This window comes from Lepidochelys olivacea (assembly GCF_965140295.1).
Source record: "Lepidochelys olivacea isolate rLepOli2 genome assembly, chromosome: 5".
Taxonomy (NCBI): domain Eukaryota; kingdom Metazoa; phylum Chordata; order Testudines; family Cheloniidae; genus Lepidochelys; species Lepidochelys olivacea.
In genome coordinates, this window is record NC_140415.1 from 136013901 (window position 1) to 136032843 (window position 18943).

The window sequence follows — 18943 nt, forward strand, 5'->3', positions numbered from 1 at the left end:
CACTTTGTTGACTACCGCTGCACACTGAGCTGATGTTTTCAGAGAACTATCCACAGTGACTCCCAGACACTTCTTTGGAAGCCCCAGTCTAAATCTACATGTATTTGATTATTTCTCTAGGAGTACTGCAGCATCCAGCGTGTTTCTAGTCCACACCATATGTTACTCACTAGGAATATCATCTCCTCAGCCCTTGGTGCCATGCAGCCAGCAGCAGCCACAACATTGCTGCAGTGAGTAAAATAGATTCCTTAACAGAAAAACACCAGGAACAGAGCGTGGCACAGAAATGTCCATTATTTGACTAGCAGCTGAGCGCACCATCGGCAGGATGCAGGGAACGGAGTGCCGTGGACACGTACAGGCCACACAGTTGTCAGCTGCTTTCCACATCGAAGGTCAGAAGATAAACTCAGTTAAACTGGAATAACCAACTGCCGTGGGTGCCTTGCACAACTGCCTTCCAGCACACATTCAAAGGAGAGAAATTGCTGTTGCTCCCAACAACAGGTGAGGGCTGTTCTGAGCAGCCTCCTCACAGAAGAGTCTCTTCATTATTTTTCTTCTCGGTACCCATAGGAGAGAACAGAAAGCTCCTTTTCACAACAGCATCTGCCTCTGCTGTACACTAACCCACAAGCAGAGTGACCCAGCAAACTGGCAAACAGGAGCTAGGCAGCATTTCTATTGATTCTTTCTAAAATAGCCCAGCAGCTCCATCCTGCCCTATGAGATAACATGTAAAAACACAACACCCACACACGAGCAGAGTCAGATATCACACAATGTACCACACATGCAGTCACAGGACATAGCCAGAGTCAGTGGGAAATTGCTGGAAAAACAACTTAAATTTGCAGGGAATTTTCTAATCCTCCCCAATCCCTCTACCCACTTTAGGGTGAATGTGTTAGCTCAGTAAAGCAGCAACAAGAGGTAACGGTGGCTGTAGTTACACTCAGCAGCCAAGTCAAGTGAGGGCTCTAGGAGGCGAAGGCTGGTTCAGTGGCTGAGGTGCTAACCTGGGACTCAGGAGACCCAGCTTCAATCCCCTGCTCTGCCACACACTCCTAGTGTGACCACAGGGAAGTTCCTCATCTATAGCAATGGGGATAACAGTACTGCCCTTCCTCCCGGAGGGGGGATAAACTGAGTATACTGACTGGGAGGAGCCAAGTAGTGGGGCAGGAGAATTACATATGGAACAAGTATGCAGACTTCCCATCCTGGAGAGAGTGACTGAGGTGACACCCAAACTGGTCACTTGAGTTTTACCTGCAAAGAATTTGCCCCAGTGTTTTTAAAGACTGCCTAATCCCAGGAATGTGGGCACCAAAGGAGGAAAGTGCTTTCAGGGGGTTACATGAAACGGATGGTCATCTCACTCACAGGCCTACTGGTGCATTCTACAACTCCTGGAGTGCCTACCCCATAATGCCCCGGGGCTTTCTAAACATGAGGTATGGCATTGTGGGATGTAGTTTGGAGAACCAGATAAGCTGGTGGGGTAATGACACATGTGGCTTCCATTGTTGATTGGGCTAGGTCAGGTAGACCTGACCTGAAGACTTCACCCCAGGTGTTGCAACACACTATGACCAGTGCTTGTAGATTACATGGCATGACTGTTGTGTGTAGATGCAAAACATCAGACGGACCTTGCAAGCTCCAGCTCTCCTAATCAATTGTTCATTGTAAGATCTTTTTTATCTCCCACAGGCAAGGCACAGCTGCACGTTTATTTATCCATTTTAATAGATGTTGGCATGTGGATGGCCCAAATTAAGTTCACACTTCATTGAGGTGAACAGGCCAAAGGTCAGGGTCACAAGTGTGTTGATGGTATATGTTCCACTGAAGACAGGTAATTGCCTCATTAACTGGGATTGGCAAAATGTATCCATTTACATTGGGAGCAGTTTAAAAAAAGACGAGATTTAAAAAAAACAATAGACCATAAAACTGCTGCTCTGCATTTTCCATCCCCGCTCCAGTTTTCCACTGGCTCTGGTTATACCCCAGACACTTTACAAATACCGTTTTTCTGACTTCAGTCCAACATTAATCTGGTGCATTTCAGACAGCCAAGAATTGAATGGTGAAGATGCAATGGATTCATGCCTGAATTGCATTGCACTGAAAGGAAGAAGTTTGACATTACCAGTGCAGCAGCAGTAAGGGTCAGCGCTCCTCTCTCTTTCTATGAGATGCAGAGTACAGAAGAGCACGTAGCTGGAGTGCAAGAAGCAGATCACACAGTAATTTTCCTTGCTTCAGTGACTGCTTTGCTATAGACACGATTAACAAGTAAAGATAAAATTTCCTCACTAGAAGGAAAAAAAAAAGAAGAAAAAAAAAAAAAAGGAAGGATGGATGCAAAGGGAAGGACAGACAAGAAAGAGAGAAAAGCAATTGTCAAGACAGCAGAGAAATAAGAACGTTTTTTCCTCCTCTACTTCTGTCAAAGCACCCACATTTCTGTAACCGCCCCCGACACCGCTTTCCCCTCGCCCCCTCGTGGCGTAGTGCCACAGACAGTTCTCTGTGTTATGGGCACAATGGTTCAGAGACGTGCAGATCATGTTGAGACTTGTTCACGTTTAGACTTCAGCACAGGAGAAGGCAAGCATTTTAGCTGCAAATTAGGTCACGTCAGTTACTACCGCTAATCACTGCCCTGCTGTAAAGGAGAGACTTGCAGAGCATGAACTGCACCTCTCTCGGGTTTGTATACTCAGTATATTGGCACGATGTCTGTTTAACTCTTCGCGAAGGGGGCATATTTTAAACTAGCTAATTTATGTGCAGGTTAATTTTAGAGCATATGTGAAATGCCCTATGGTATAGTTCAGTCCCCATGACCGGGCAGTGCTCGCCTTCGTTGCCAGGGACACTAACCATTGGAGATTAGCTCCAGTGGTGCTATCATCACTGTGATGTGGATATCTGCTCACTAGCAACTAGCCCAAGACCACAAGTCATTTTTCAAAGGCCTCTGAAAAGCTATTATGTGATATAAGATAATTACAATGAGCAGTAACCACTGCTATGTGCGTAGGACTGAAATCCCATATTTTAAACAAGATACTGAACACGCTAATACAAAAGATAAATTAACATATGAAGCTTAGAGCAACCCATGACCATTTATTAGAAACGACCACACACCACTAACTTATGACTTTCCAAGTTATGCAAATGCACCCAACTTGTGAAACTAACAAGTTGATGAAAGGAGCATTCTGGCTGATGAAAGTACATAATGCAGAGGCAACCAGCTTCATCCCCACCCCAACACGTGTGTTTTCAATGCGGATTTAACCAGAACACTAGTATCACTATATGGGCAAACAAAATATATGCATGTACGCAGTGCATCCTTAGTGCAATAAAATACCAACTTCACGAGCTAGGGATGGCTGGGTATTTACGCCACCATTTGTGAGAGGCGTGTGGTCTTGCACGGCTCAGTCTGGAGAGCTGCACTCTAAACTGCCATTTATGCTATACTGCAAAGGGGATCTGCAGAGCAACTTCAGGGATAACATTTAGTATAGTTAGTTGAGCATGTTATTACTGGTTGTAGAAAAGCTGACTCAGTCACCAGTATGGTCTGATTTTCAAGCATGTTACATATATATACAAAAATGATTTGAGGGGAATTAATGACAGTTCATTATTTTAGCTTGGATCATAATCTGTTATTTGCAGTTGCATAGCAGCTGTAAATAGAACGCTCTGCCATCACAGAAACATGAACAAAGTCATAGCAAGCCCAGCAGGTAAGTATTAACACTCCTTAGGTCAGTATCTATCCTTATTTCAAATGCACAGCAATCCATTGCTTGAGGCATGGAGAAAAGTTCAAACCTTTCTGCTGCACCTGCACACACCAACTGATGTTGACTTTAGATATCATCCATTGTTTCTTGCAGTGTTGTTGTAGCCAGGTTGGTCCCAGAGTATTAGAGAGACAAGGTGAGTGAGGTAAAGCTGATCCAGCAAAAGATGAAAGCTTATGCTCCAATACGTCTGTTAGTCTATATGGTACCCCAGGACTCTTTGCCGCTTTAGAGATCCAAACTAACACAGCGACGCCCTCTGATGCTTCACCCACCTTGTCTCTCTTGACTCTAGAAACAGTTATGCTCCAGGGAGTGTGCTGCCTTTCAGCATCGCACAGGGCTGGGATCAAAAACTAGACAGAGACGCCGTGTTAATATCTATGTGCCAGATCTCAGAGACACTTCACTGGCACCCTTCGGCGCGAGAGAGGTGCCCTTTCATCACAACTAATGCATTTTTCTCAACTTCTTTAAGCTTTTCAATGTGTGCACGATAGCCAATCTATTTTGGAATCATGGCATATGCTCAAGCCAGTCGTGTTGTTTGGAGAGGGACATAGGCAGGGCTAAAAGGCAAATATATTGGAAGTAACACCAGTAATTTTTTTCTATTCCATTTACTTGAAATGGACAATTATTTGTCTACATCTATAAGAGATCTATGTTCTAGCCACATGCAGGACAGTTAGTTCACTGTTCCTATTACTGTTACTGGAGGTTATCTGGGTATCTGGCTTGCATCATACAGGCAGTCAGACTAGGGATCTAATGATCCCTTCTGGCCTTGGAATCTAAGGCTGAAAGTCCTGCACAAGCTGGCGATAAGTGTGTCCTGGTGGAAATAAGATGAGGCTGTATTACTGAAAGTTCCCCTCAAAGAGTCTACTTAAGCAGAAGTTACTCACAAGGCATTTGCCTAACTTGAGAAGTGGATCTCAGTTCACCATGGAGAAGAATTTTACTAAAGCTATAAAAGTAACTAGCACAAGTGTTTGGATTTGTTCGCAGATTATGCAGTGAAGGTTCCTGACTCTTCACTCTTTCATTTTGCGCATTAATCTCAACCAGCAAGCTGGTTACTGGGTATAAGCCAACTGCACCTTTGCACGGGAGTACTGTAGCCATTATTCTGCAAATGTATGCATGTCCCAAGTCCTTACCTGATTGATGACATACACGCCATAGTCAAGCTGTTGCCTTTGAAGGATTGGGTGGAGATAATACAGCCAGTACTTCAGATGCTCATCACGGTTCCTGAATGGTATGATAATTGCTACTTTCTGAAGTGCTTTACAGTCTTTTGGAACATACCGGCCTCCTTCTCTCACTTCAGGGTTTATCTTCTCAACTTCCTCAAGATTCACAGGCTGGGAAAATTCCACACGCAGTGCACCACCTGGAAAGGACCAGGACAGACAGTGAGTTTGCAGATTCCAAAAGGCCCACACAATTCCCTGTAAAGGTTTGAAGAAACACAGTGCTTTTATAACCAAGGATGGGGACATGGTTGGGTTTGGATCTGAATAAAATCCTATGGACATGAAAAACTGCCCCCTTAACCAAGCACATCAAAACCAGCTGCACAATACAGGAGCAGTGTGAGACCCAGCCCCACTCAGGGAAGACTCACACTTCAATGTGCTTTGGATCAGGCCTCAAATTTGTATCTAATATTTACTGGGTCTGAAAGTCCTCAGACCTACCATAGGTCACTGGCTCCTGCATGGAGTAACAACCCAGCATGCACTCTGCAACACTCCACTTAATCGCTACCCCAGTGCGGGTCTTACATGATTTAAAAATAATCTCCTTACTCCAAGGACTAACCATATGCAAAACTAACAAAACCCCCTTTTAGCTTAGAATGCCCACAGAGCAACTGAAAGTAAACCCACCTTTAAAGTTCCTGTTCTAGAAACATTAAACAAAGCCATATTTGCATTCAGGCTGGCAACTCCAGCGCATGGTTTCAGTGGAATAGGTTTGGAAAGTGCCATGGTAGTCTGCCCTGAAGCAGGGCTTTCAAACCGAGAGGCTCATAGGCAAACATGGCTATCGTATTAGCATTGCTTCAAATAAGGCCACACATGGCTCAGAATGGCAGCTGAACCCCACTATGGCGCAAGCTGAACCCCATGGGAACAAGCCAGTCACAGAGGGCATGACGCCCACGGCAGGGGTTGGTCAAGGGCTTTGAATGAAAGCGAGTGTGTGTGTGGGGGGGAGAGAGAGACACATGACTGAGACTGGGTAATCGCTAATGAAGAAAAGTATCCCGACGACAAAAGCCAGGCTGCAGGCTCTGCCAGTCACCCCTTGCCAGGGTGTTGTGCCCTCCTCAGCACAGAGGCCCGTCCTGGGACTGAGGCTGGGGCTGACCCCTCAGTGCTGGGGAAAACTCCGTCAGCTCAACTGCTGCAGACCCTGGCCTGTCCTTTTCTGCGCTGTGACGTTACCATAGTCCAGCAGGATTTTGAACCATTGGGTTTGCCAGAATGCTGCTCACCAAGACATTGCAGCCAGCGCAGGAAAGGACCCATCATGTTCAGTGTTATGCCAGTTACACCCTAACGTGCAGCCAAGTCTGGGCTACACCTGAGCCCAGACAAGGCCTCAGACATGCAACACAGCAACGGTGTCATCAAAACGATGGGGTGGGGGCACCAGCCAAGTCTGCAGCCGCATACTGGAGAAGCATGGATTATTTTTCATCAGGCGGTTTCTCAGTAGCAGCTCTCTGCTCTGAGACAGTCCTGCCCAGTCAAAAACAGATGCAGGGGAAATCCGGGAACCTCTCAAAAGCGTGAGAGCAGCCCAGGGCGTGGGAGCCCCTGGGAACAGAGGCCAAAGTCTCTTGGGGGCTGCCCTGGAACCCTCAGAGCGGTGTTCTTTGACAGGAGCACCTGGCAGTCCTAAACTAAAGCACAGAGCACTGTGCTCTGAGTGTCAGTGGGGTGTTTGAGTTAAAGGAAGAATTCGGAAAATGTCAGCTCTTCCGTCGGACAGTGTAAACACACCGCGGAATGGGGCTCAGCTTTAGCTAAACACTACTGGCATGTCCTTCAATTTAATCATTTAAAGGCCATCTGCACTTCATCCAAAGCACATAGGTTTTTTTGGAGAGATGTTAGTTTCAATTCACATTTGGATGAGCATAATACCAGACCTATGTACACACACACCCACCCCTTTTTCATCCCAAGATTTAATTTAATAAGTGAGAGCTCCATGCCCACGCTCACCAGCACGTGCTGCCACAGGGGAAAGCCCTCAGCGTGTGCACAGCTGGGGAAATTACTACAGACCAAAGCTCATCCTCACAAAGCATCTTCATTAGATGTATAGAGCATGACTGGTAAGGAGGAAGGGCGTAGTTTTAAGAGATAAATACAGATAAGTAGCTGTTAGAGTGAGTTTTGTCTATCTTTACATTAATGCACCATTCATGTATAGTGATATCATCACAATATGACTTTACTTCTGGCCTGTGGCCTTTTTCTTGCTTATTGAACTAGAAGGAGTTACTTCTGCTTCAGGCTATACTCCTACATCCAGTGCCATGGAAGGGGTGATGGGGTCAGGGTGGGGATTGTCAATACTCTCCATTAGCCAGCAAGGTCTCTGTAATAGGGCATCTCACCCCTTCAGGGCTGGGGTAGCCAACTCTCATTATACAGTGAGCCACACCTGGGAGAGAGCAGGGCACTGCCCTATAACAGAGGTCCCCAAACTGTGGGGTGTGCACCCATAGGAGGGCATGTATGTTCAGGGGGGCGTATCTGGGGCCCAGGCCAGCCCCCATGGGGGGCAGGGAGGGAGCACCACCTAGATCTGCTCTTGGCCCTGGCTGCCAGCCCCGCACTTGCCCCCACCCCCAGCTGTGGCCACAGCCTTGGCCTCCTTACCCCTGCCCCTGTGTGACGTTACACTCCATATTCTTCATAGAAATATTGTTATGATATGAATATGGCATAACTAAGATATGTTTTAGGTAATATGGGTCATGTGAGATATCATTGGAAAGGTTATGATTTACTGAATGTGTTTATCTAATTTGTACGCATGTATCCTTTCTGTATCTAAAATTGGGAATATTGGCTATGTAACAACAACAACAACTACTGTGTGTGTACTTGGGGAACACCCACCAGATAGCAGGCCATCAGCCTCGATGGGCCATTAGAGAGAAACAATAAGACTTTGAAGATACTAATCTCTCTCCTTCCTGAAAAGCATCCTGGGATGTTGCTTTGATACTAGAAGGTCATGTGGTCATGTCACCTGGTACTAAACACCATCTTGGACTTCTAGTGATTTTCTACTATAAGGATGGGGAGGTCAAGACTGGGAAATAAAAAGGTTCCCGCCTTATGTAAATTCTATTTAAGGCTGGGGAGTTGATCTTGGTTCACTCTTCACTGAATCCCCATCCAAGATGGAAAGATCTGAGAAACAAAGACACGGGGGGGGGGGGCAGGCTGGAAAAGGGATCTGGTCTGTGAATATGGTGTCTGAAGATTTAAGCTGCAAGCAGGGTAGCTAACCTTCAAAAATTTCTGCAACCTGCCCAAAAACAACATTTAGGGTGAGAAATTACTTTTTGAAACTAGTCTGTTTAACATCGTAAGCTTAGTATGTTGTTTTGTTCTGTTTGTTATCCCTTATAATCACTTAAAATCTGCCTTTTATAGTTAATAAAAACTTGTTTTTGTTTATTATAAAATCCAGTTTGTGCAATTTATAACGGGGGGGGGGGGGCAAGAAGTTCTGCATATCTTCCTCCACATTGAGGGTGGGGGTGAATTTATGAGCTTAAGTTGCATAGATTTCTCTACAGTGCAAGACAATATTGTTTTGGGTGTACTTCCCAGAGGGGGAGCTGCATTTGAGTGCTGGGCAATTTCCTAGCTGAGTCTTCGCATAGAGGGCTGTTTGCAGACTGTGTGATTCTAGGGCTGGTGTGTCCCTACCTGTGGGTGTGTTGCCAGAGGCTGGAGAGCCTGATTCAGCAAAACAGAGCGAGGGAGTCCAGGCTGGTGGAGCAGGCAGGCTCAGTGAATTCCAAGTACATCAGGTGACACTCTGGAAGGGGGGTCCAACCCATCACACATCCCATCCTGGAGCCACAGCCCTGCTCCCGGCCCCAGTTCTGGAGGGAGGGGGGCACAAACAGGAGCAAGGGGGACGTGAGGTAGAAAGTTTGGGGACCACTGCTCGCCCCTGCAGCAGGAGGCTGCAATGCAGCGGGGAAGCTCAGGAAATGGTAGAGAGACTACGGAGTGTGAAAGGTTCCTGCAGGAAGACCCTGAGACCAAGAGAGCTCTGAGAGAGGGGCTGCAGTCAATAGGAGGTTCCTGTTAGAGACCCTGACTGAAGTCAGGCCTATGCTACGCATCTACCTCGGTGTACCTACCTCCTCGCTCAGTGCTGTGAAAAATCCACCCCCCAAGCAACGTACTTACATCGACCTAACGCGTCATGCAGACAGTGCTATGTTGGCGGGAGGGCTTTTCCCGCTGATATAGTTACTCCACCTCCACGAAAGACAGTAGCTAAGCCTCTCATGGAGCTCCCCTATCAGCTTCCAGTGTCTTCATCAAAGTGCTGTGCTGATGCAGCATTAATCGTGCAGACCTGCCCTGAGAGAAGGGGCTGGGCCTGCAAGGGCTGTGGACCAGAGGGCCGAAGAAGGCAGAGCTTCAGCCAGATAAAGCCTGAGAGATTTTGAACTGGGACCTAGGTCTGGGGTGCCCCCAAGTAAAGGGAGAGAGTGACTGAACTGGGTTGTGGCCTGGAGGGCCAGTGTGCAAATACTCAATCCCTGGGAGCCCAGGAGGGCAAAGTTGTAATTACTGTGGACTGAAAGTTAAGGGACCCAGAAGAGGTGAGAAACTGGAACAGGGCACCACAGAGTGACCTCCACCCAGGAGGCAGCTGGCCCCTCTACAGTCTCCTATTAGCGAGATGTCACTTACCTTTACAAAAGATACTACCGACCAACGACTAGAACACTGTGAAGCACGGTATATAACTAAAGTAAACCGTTTAGTGAAGAGCATGTTGTGACTAGAGATGACCTGCTGACAATGGGAGGGCGGGGGGCACAATTTAAAGGTTCAGCCAGCCCCAGAACAAGTCTCACACACACACACACCCCCATTAGATCCTCCCCCCTTCCCCTCAGCTTCCCCTCCCAGAAAGCAGCGGCCCCTCCCTGCAGCTCCCAGCTGTTGCTCCTGCCTCTATCCACAGGGCGCAGCTCGGGGGCTCCAACAGCTGCAGCACAGAGAGAGGGCCCGGCCCCAACATATGACTGAGGGGGGCCAGCAAACACTGGCAGAAATCTGGGAGGACCCCCCATATTGCCTCTGTTGTGATGGTCTAACTTTGCTTTTTGTGCCTGTTCTCTTACGCTCTAGTTCACCAAGTCCAGTCATTTACAATGGGTCTCCGAATTCCAAGTGCGGCTAATTGTTATATCACCAGAGCTTCCCACACAGAAAACACCAGCAGGCTTCACCTGTCCTCACCTGTTCGTCTGCAAGAATCAAAACCGGTCCTCTACCCAAACCCCATTCTGTATCGTTGTGTTTAATAGAACATGACACACAGGCACGGCTTGATGTTTTTCCTTGCGTTTCCCTAAAATGTCTGGGAGGAGAGGAGGACTTGTGGCACCTTAGAGACGAACCCATTTATTTGAGCATGAGCTTTCGTGAGCTACAGTTCACTTCATCGGATGCATGCCGTGGAAACTGCAGCAGACTTTATATACACACAGAGAATATGAAACAATACCTCCTCCAGTTAGTTTTCCAGGTTTAAGTGTGTGATTCTAAGAGCATGTCAGTACCAAAGGGCTCACTGGTATCAGGTAGTGCGTCTCAGCTGGCCTGACCAATTCAGGGTACCCCAACTCACTAGGACTATAATCTGAATTTAAAAAGGTGTCATGTAGTATGTAACTAGAAAAACTAATAACGCACTGACCTTCAATATTCTTGTGTGATATACGTACATGGTGTGTGTGTGTTAAGAGTTATGGACATACGCTGGAATGACGACTAAAGCGTGTTTAAGCCAGGCACGTCAGGGAGTTGGTCAACAGGTCTGCCCTAGACAAAGGAACATGTTTGCTCCTCTGACTAGCCTAGTCACCAGGCAAAGACAATAAAGGTCCACTTAGGTAAACCAAAAGCTATCGAGTTAACAAATGGGGGACCATGGCGTCTACACTCAGCAGTAGAGAGAAGCTTGGTCTGAGTTTTACTTTTCAAAGAATCCATTGCAAAGGTTTCCTGATCTATCAAGACAGGGCAGCTGAACCTCAAGTACTAAGCAATTGAGTCAGTTGATTTGTCAGGCACTAATATTGTACACCAAGTGTATTGAGCGAGGCGATTTGTGAAAGCCCATCACACACTGGGATAGCAGTGTGAAATGTCTTTATTTAAACACTGCCTGAGGAATTACGGATACTCACTGGTATTAGGCGTTGCAGTCTATGACCAAACACAGGGAGAAACAGGCTTTCCCCCAGACAAGGAGAAGGCAACTACCTCCAATGAAATTAAGCAAAGAGTGACCAAAAACAAGGGAAGCCCTATTTACATATGAATCAGCAGGGGGATGGGAAGTCCACAGGAGGGGAAGAATAGCATGACATCATCCTGTCTCTTGTAACAAGGTCACTGAACTTTGGAAGATATACACAAGGACAGAAGCCATCTTCGGCATCCCTCACTAGATAGAAACAAGGGTACAGAGCTCTTGCAAGCTGAGAAAGATGGGTCTTTCAACCAAGGGATGGAAGGGTTCGGGTGGAGTCAATCTCTGAAAACTGAATATAGGTGAGAAACCAGCTTAGGCAAAGATCTTTCACCTTGGAAGAAAAGGGAAACCAGCACCTCGTACTTCTGTGGGTGGTCCCGACTGAGGGAAAGTCAGCCATGGCTGGGAAGAAGGAAGATTGGTGAGAGAAATCATCTTGAACAAAGTCTACTGTACCTTGCTAGATTGAGATCTGGTCTACACTACAGACTTACATCAGTATTACTATGTCATTCAGGGGTGAGGAAAATCTACCCCCCCGAATGACATAGTTATACTGACCTAACCCTCGGTGTAGACAGCCCTACGTCAACGGGAGAGCTTCTCCCTCCAACATAACTACTGCCTCACAGGCAGGTGGATTAACTTTGGCAACGGGAGAGAGCTTAGAGCATCGTCATGAAAGCGCGGCGGCTGCACGGGTGCAGCGTTTTTAAGTGTAGACCTGCCCTAAAGGTTAGATGCATGCGTTCACTTCTGTTTCCTTGTGACCCTTTCTAACTTTGTTTTTACTTGGCACCACTTAACCTGTGTCTTACTGCTAATCCATTTGTTTTATTTTTACTATATACGAGCTCCGTGCAGTGTTTGCAGGGACGGGTGTATTTACCTCCGCTAAGTTAATAATCTGTAATGTACCTTTGTCTCTTTAAAGGAGTAACAAACTTTATTTTTCTCTAGCTGTCCAGGGCTGGACACTCCAGGTCACACAGTTCTGAGGAAATTCGGGACTGGGAGTGTGTTGGGATCACCCTGCTGGTGGAAGCCAGAGTGAGGCTGTAGACAGACTGCTGGGGTCAGAGCTGCTGAACCAGGGCTGACGAGCACACAGACACTCATGACCTGCACGCTGGTCAGCTGGCAGGGAGTGTCCCAGGCCGTCTGCTACATGAGCATTGCATTGTGAGCCACTCAGGGCTGCAGGGCAAGAGGTGACAACATCTCACTGGTCTGGACTGCACTGTGGACTCTGAGACAAAGCAATTAATGATTAAGCTTTCAATATTTTAAGACTCATCTTACTTTGGCTATTTGAGGATTTTCTTATGAATTTCTCCCATTCTTTTCACACCTCTGTTCAGTTTGCCTCTCTATCACCCAGTTTCTCCAGTACATACTGCTGAAGCAAACTCCTTGAGCATGAGTGGAGCCTGCAGACTTGGGCTGGTTTATAGTTAAGCTTCTAGAATGAAAAGCAGCTTGTAACAAGAGTTAAAGAATCCACCCCCAACAGGAGAAGCAGGAAGAAGGAGAGCAGGTGGCTACATGGCAAGTTTGTGTCAATACATGACAATACCCATGGGTGACTCAGTGACATCTTGGACAGGAGTCACCTTGTATTCTACTGCACCTCTCCTGGGTAAACTGTCTCTCCATATGCTCATAGTCATTCACGCCCAGTCTCTAAACAACGTGTACCCTCACATACTCGATGCATGCAAAATACCCAGATAACACTTACCCAGAAGTGGCTGTATTGCTTAATTGGCAGCTACATTTCCTTTTGTGACATCAGCCACAATGCGCAGCTAAGCCTAGGGGTAGGGGAAAAGGAGAATTCTAGTACAATCTTCTCATACTGACTGCATTCTCAGAATAGCTTCTGCCTCCAATCTCTTCTGCATAGTTTATTTGAACTCTTTCATTCAGTGTTACATAGAAACCATTTCATACATGATTCATTCTCTCTCTCTCACCCTCCCTCCCCATCTGACTAGCATAGATGCAGAATCCACCTCAGCCAGGGCCCAACCACTTCCCTTTCTCACACACTACTCTTAGTGGGCGTTTTCAGGGTTGCTCTCATGGATTCACCTACTCCACTCGGATGAAATGCGGAGAAATAAAGCAATCACAAGGTCGATACTAAGGAAATACCCAGCTATTTTCACTTAAAACTAGGTGGTATAGCAGGCTACAGTTCATCCAGACATTTGGAAGAAGGTGGGGAGGGGAGATAAAACAAAGCCACTTAACCCACCCACTCCACCCCAAGAATCAATGCTGCACTGCGTCTTTCCTCGGTGTTTGGGTGGCCCTAATGCTGTGACGCTCCAGGAGTTGTAACTGGGATCCCCTGTCATTGCGAATCCCCACAGCATACGGCCTGCTGCTAGGTCTCATCACAGGCCACAGAAGATCATTGTCCTCACCACCAGCACTTTTATTAGAGGTAACCGCATACGCCCCAGCTCTGCAAACCCATGAAGTCCAAATGTAAAACTAAACACACACATGGTGTTTGCAGGACTGGGGCCTTACATGTGAATACACAGGAACAGCCGCCCACTGCTCATACAGAAAATATGTTTAAGATACAAACAAATCAGCCTCATCATGTAAACGTCCGTATGCATTTTAAGGGCCACCCTGATTTCTTAGTGGACTGATATCATACCTGGGTCTTAACACCTGGCAAGGGCTAAGTTCCCTGTAAGCTGCACATCTGCCAATTACGCCCCGTGCAGGGGCTCAGGGCTGCAGCGGGAAGAGACGCCCCTCCCCCAGCCCAGACCTGCCGCGGTGGGGAGACGCACCCCTCTCCACCGGACGCCAGCCCCAGTGCGGATGTGCCCCGGACTTGCCGTGCACAGGGGAGAGGAGCCCCTCCTTTGGCCCAGCCCAGCCCCACCGTGGGTGAGAGGGCTGGGGGGAGTCCTCTCTCCCCACCGCAGCCTGCCCCCCAAACCCCTCATTCCTGGCCCCACCCCAGACCCTGCACCCCAACCCTCTGCCCCAGCCCTGAGCTCCCTCCCACACCCTGAACCTCCCATCCTCAGCCCCACCCCAGAGCCTTCACCCCTAGCTGGAGCCCTCACCCCCCTGCACCCAACTCTCTTCCCCAGCCCTGAGCCCCCTCCCACAGCCCGAACCCTCATCACCCCACCCCAGAGCCTGCACCCTCAGCCAGAGCCCTCACTCCCCAACCCTCTGCCCCACACTCTGAACCCCTTGGCCCCACCCCCACCACATGAATTTTGTTCTGTGCACGGATATGAAGGTCACGTATCACACCTCACCTCCATATTGGTGCACAGAACAAAATTCATTCTGCACATGGACATAAAAAATTAGAGGAAACACTGGATAAGTGCCATTTCAAAACCCTCCAAACCCTTCTGTACAGTCCAAGGCTTTTAGGGTATGTGATCAAACACTCGTGGCTGGCCCGGGCCAGCCGACTTGGGCTTGTGGGGCTTGGGCTAGCAGGCTGTTGAAGTGCGGTGCAGATGCTCAGGATTGAGCCTGGGCCCGAACTTCTGCACTGCAGTTACATAGCCCTGCAGCCTGGGCCAGCCGCGGGCTTTCAAAGGCAGCACAGCCATCCCCATATACATCTGTGCTCGCCTCACAGACAGTCTGGCCAAGCCGCAAGGCAATGCAGGAAACAAACCTGAGAAGAGAGGCCCCATCAGGAGTGGAGGCACATCCCCTCCACGCGTTCGGGGAAGGGGTTGGAAGAGGCGGGGCAGGGCCTCATGGAAGGGGTGGAGTGGGCACGGGGCTGGGGGCAGCGCGGGGGGACATCAGTGATGCAGCCCTCGGGCCAATGTACTCGTTCTCACGCGGCCCTTGTGATCATTTGAGTTTGAGACCCCTGGTCTAGGAAGTCTTACCAACTGCCATGCTGAGACCTAAATCCCCCCAGAGACTTCTCCTGGGCATCTTTCCGACTAGGGAATTTTCAGTGATTCCCAGTTCCATTTTTCAGATATTCAGATATTTAGCTAAAGACTTCGATCTCTTAGGCTGCTAAGAATGAGCCAGCTTCTCCCTTTGCATCACCCAGCAAGGCAGAGAAGCCACACCCCTCTTCCGAGAGGCTCCCTCCTCCAGACCATGCAGGGGAGCAGAAAGCTCCCAAGGTCAGTGATGCCTGGGCTCTATATTCCTGTATTGCCCAGAGACTCTGTGCAGGCATCTCTTCCGGTTCAACAGAACTCACGTGCTGGGACTCTCAACATTATACGAGGCTTCATGTTAACTTGTCAATATACTGAGAATTATACTCTGTAAAATGCAACAAACGCGGTGTTTACAAGAGCTGCAGAAAAGGATACCGCTTGACATGAACGAATCACATTAAAACGCCGTGAGGAAGCCAGACAGGAGCAGATGTGGTCTGAAGAGCTGGTTTGGTTGTACTAGTTGCTGAGCAACAGGAAGTGACTTTTCAAATAGGGTGAAAGGTGAGGCTTGTGCAAAAGAACAGAGACATAGTGGCTGAGATGCACTTTGCAAAATACAGCTGGTGTCTACAGGGAGAGTGTGCAGGGGGGGTTGTGAATTGCAGCACACACCAAAGAACTGTGTTCTGCCTGCCCAGCGTGGATGGTGCTGGTGTGAACTAAGGGATACCTAGCATGCATTAATGTAGTCCTCTTTCCAACCTTTTAGTTCATGCCAGCAGTGTCCACATGGGCAGTCAGTGTGCAATTCTCACCCTGGTAGTTCCTCACTGTGGAGCAGTGTAGAGAAGCCCTAAGTGTGCTGTGCTGACCCAAAGCAGGTGGCATGAACTGCTCACCTGTGTAAGGGAGCTGGGAATGGGTCTGCAATGAGAGGTTGAGGATGTGGGCTGAGCAGGTCTGGGCCAGGAACCCTAGAGCAGGTGGCAGAGGCTTGAGCTAACTCTGTTCTCTTACTGTTCAGGTCTGTACTATAAAGCCAAACCCCAGGTAGAGGAGTTTGGACTCTACATAATGTGTAGACCTTGTTCTAAAGCAGACTGGGAAATGCCTTCCCCCAGAACCCATGCCATTTGTATTATCTTTATGACATTCTTAACATTTGTTGATAGCAAGCACTAGAAATTTAAGGTACATTAACCCAGGTGATTAGTGCCAGGTCTAAGTTACACCCTAGCCTTGGTGTGAGTGGCCACACAGCAAAGCCCTGCCCTGGTGCTTTACTCACTTGCGTGTGTCATTAGGACCTCTGGGGGAATCAGTCATGCTCCATTGCTTCCCAATGCATTTTTTGTTTGCTGCACCTTACACTTGGTCATTTTCCATTCAGTTGCGTTTCAAAGGCAGTAGTTTCTAGACAGTAAACTGTACAAGTATCAGCCCCAATGTAGCAAAGATGGTCAAAAGTTACAGACAAGGAAACCAGAAAAAGAAAAGCACAATTGTTATAGGACAAACTAAAACAACCTGTAACCCTAATGAGAAAAAGCAAAGAGTCTGGTATACTATTTCTGAAGAATAATTTGGAACTATTTTTGTTGTTTAAAACATTTACCCACCCCCACCATCCTCAAGGAAAATAAATCCACGATATTTAGGAAAACTGGCAATGCCTGTTTAGGAGGGTCAAGAGTTGTGCGACCTTCAGCTACATATTTTATTCCAGTACCCAAGATAGTTTGTGTCTAGGAAGTTAAGTATATTAGTTGTACCCTAGTGCTCAAAAGATGGATAAAAATCCATCAATCTTCTTTAAAAAAACCTGATTTTAGAAGTTACATTAAATACGTTTTTCTTTTTAAAAATAAACCTATTTAAAATTAAAATGATGACAACCTAAGTTAAGGCCTAGGTTTACTATAAACTATTAAAATAATTTAAATAAAAATAATACTCAAGCAGCACATATTTGCTGAGCAAGTTTTAAAGAAAGTCAAAACACTGAACTGATGGACATCACTGGCTCAGCACAATCTGGTTCCAAATGCTTAAGTGCTAAACCAGCTTTTGACAGCAGTATTCTCTCTGCACTTGCAGAAGAGGCTATTTTCATTTCTATTTATTCAGCTAGTTCAGTTCCACAACTCTCTCATTCAAAGTTGAGAAACCAACTGGGAGTTGAAAAAGCAGGAAAGCTGGTTTTCCACTTCCAATCTCTGAAATAAAACATGGTGTGAGAGTATGAGATCAACTAGTTCTAAAACCTTGGAGGACATGGGAACCAAACAAACAGTTCAATTCATTCACTACAGTTAATACCTCCTGTGTTTAATAAATCAGTTAGTTTAAATACAAGACATGTTTTCATACTTACTTATTTTACTTATTTATATTATCCAGCACATTTAAGGTAGTTGTATTTAATAAAAAAGAAACTTAAAATGCTGTTTTTGTGTATTTTGATTGAATTCTAGTGTCTATCCAAATGTAACTTGACACAAATCGCAAGTAAAAGATTCGCAAAAAGAAAAGGAGGACTTGTGGCACCTTAGAGACTAACCAATTTATTAGAGCATAAGCTTTCGTGAGCTACAGCTCACTTCCTCAGATGCATATCGTGGAAACTGCAGCAGGCTTTATATATACACAGAGAATATGAAACAATACCTATTCCCACCCCACTGTCCTGCTGGTAATAGCTTATCTAAAGTGATTTCCAGCACAAATCCAGGTTTTCTCACCCTCCACCCCCCCACACAAATTCACTCTCCTGCTGGTGATAGCCCATCCAAAGTGACAACTCTTTACACAATGTGCATGACAATCAAGCTGGGCTATTTCCTGCATAAATCCAGGTTCTCACATCCCCCCACCCCCATACACACACAAACTCACTCTCCTGCTGGTAATAGCTCATCCAAACTGACCACTCTTCAAGTTAAAATCCAAGTTAAACCAGAACATCTGGGGGGGGGGGGGTAGGAAAAAACAAGAGGAAACAGGCTACCTTGCATAATGACTTAGCCACTCCAAGTCTCTATTTAAGCCTAAATTAATAGTATCCAATTTGCAAATGAATTCCAATTCAGCAGTTTCTCGCTGGAGTCTGGATTTGAAGTTTTTTTGTTTTAAGATAGCGACCTTCATGTCTGTGATCGCGTGACCAGAGAGATTGAAGTGTTCTCCGACTGGTTTATGAATGTTACAATTCTTGACATCTGATTTGTGTCCATTTATTCTTTTACGTAGAGACTGTCCAGTTTGACCAATGTACATGGCAGAGGGGCATTGCTGGCACATGATGGCATATATCACATTGGTGGATGTGCAGGTGAACGAGCCTCTGATAGTGTGGCTGATGTTATTAGGCCCTGTGATGGTGTCCCCTGAATAGATATGTGGGCACAGTTGGCAACGGGCTTTGTTGCAAGGATAAGTTCCTGGGTTAGTGGTTCTGTTGTGTGGTATGTGGTTGTTGGTGAGTATTTGCTTCAGGTTGCGGGGCTGTCTGTAGGCAAGGACTGGCCTGTCTCCCAAGATTTGTGAGAGTGTTGGGTCATCCTTTAGGATAGGTTGTAGATCCTTAATAATGCGTTGGAGGGGTTTTAGTTGGGGGCTGAAGGTGACGGCTAGTGGCGT

The 18943-nt window shown here is 46.9% G+C and overlaps 1 protein-coding gene across 1 annotated transcript in view; it reads right to left on the reverse strand.

Moving 5' to 3' along the window:
- The window catches only part of B4GALT1 (beta-1,4-galactosyltransferase 1), a 64827-nt gene that overhangs the window by 17742 nt on the left and 28142 nt on the right, over positions 1-18943 (reverse strand). The window contains exon 2 of the mRNA XM_084628570.1: positions 5006-5241. Coding sequence (XP_084484696.1) covers positions 5006-5241 — 236 coding nt within the window. The remainder of the gene's footprint in view (positions 1-5005; positions 5242-18943) is intronic.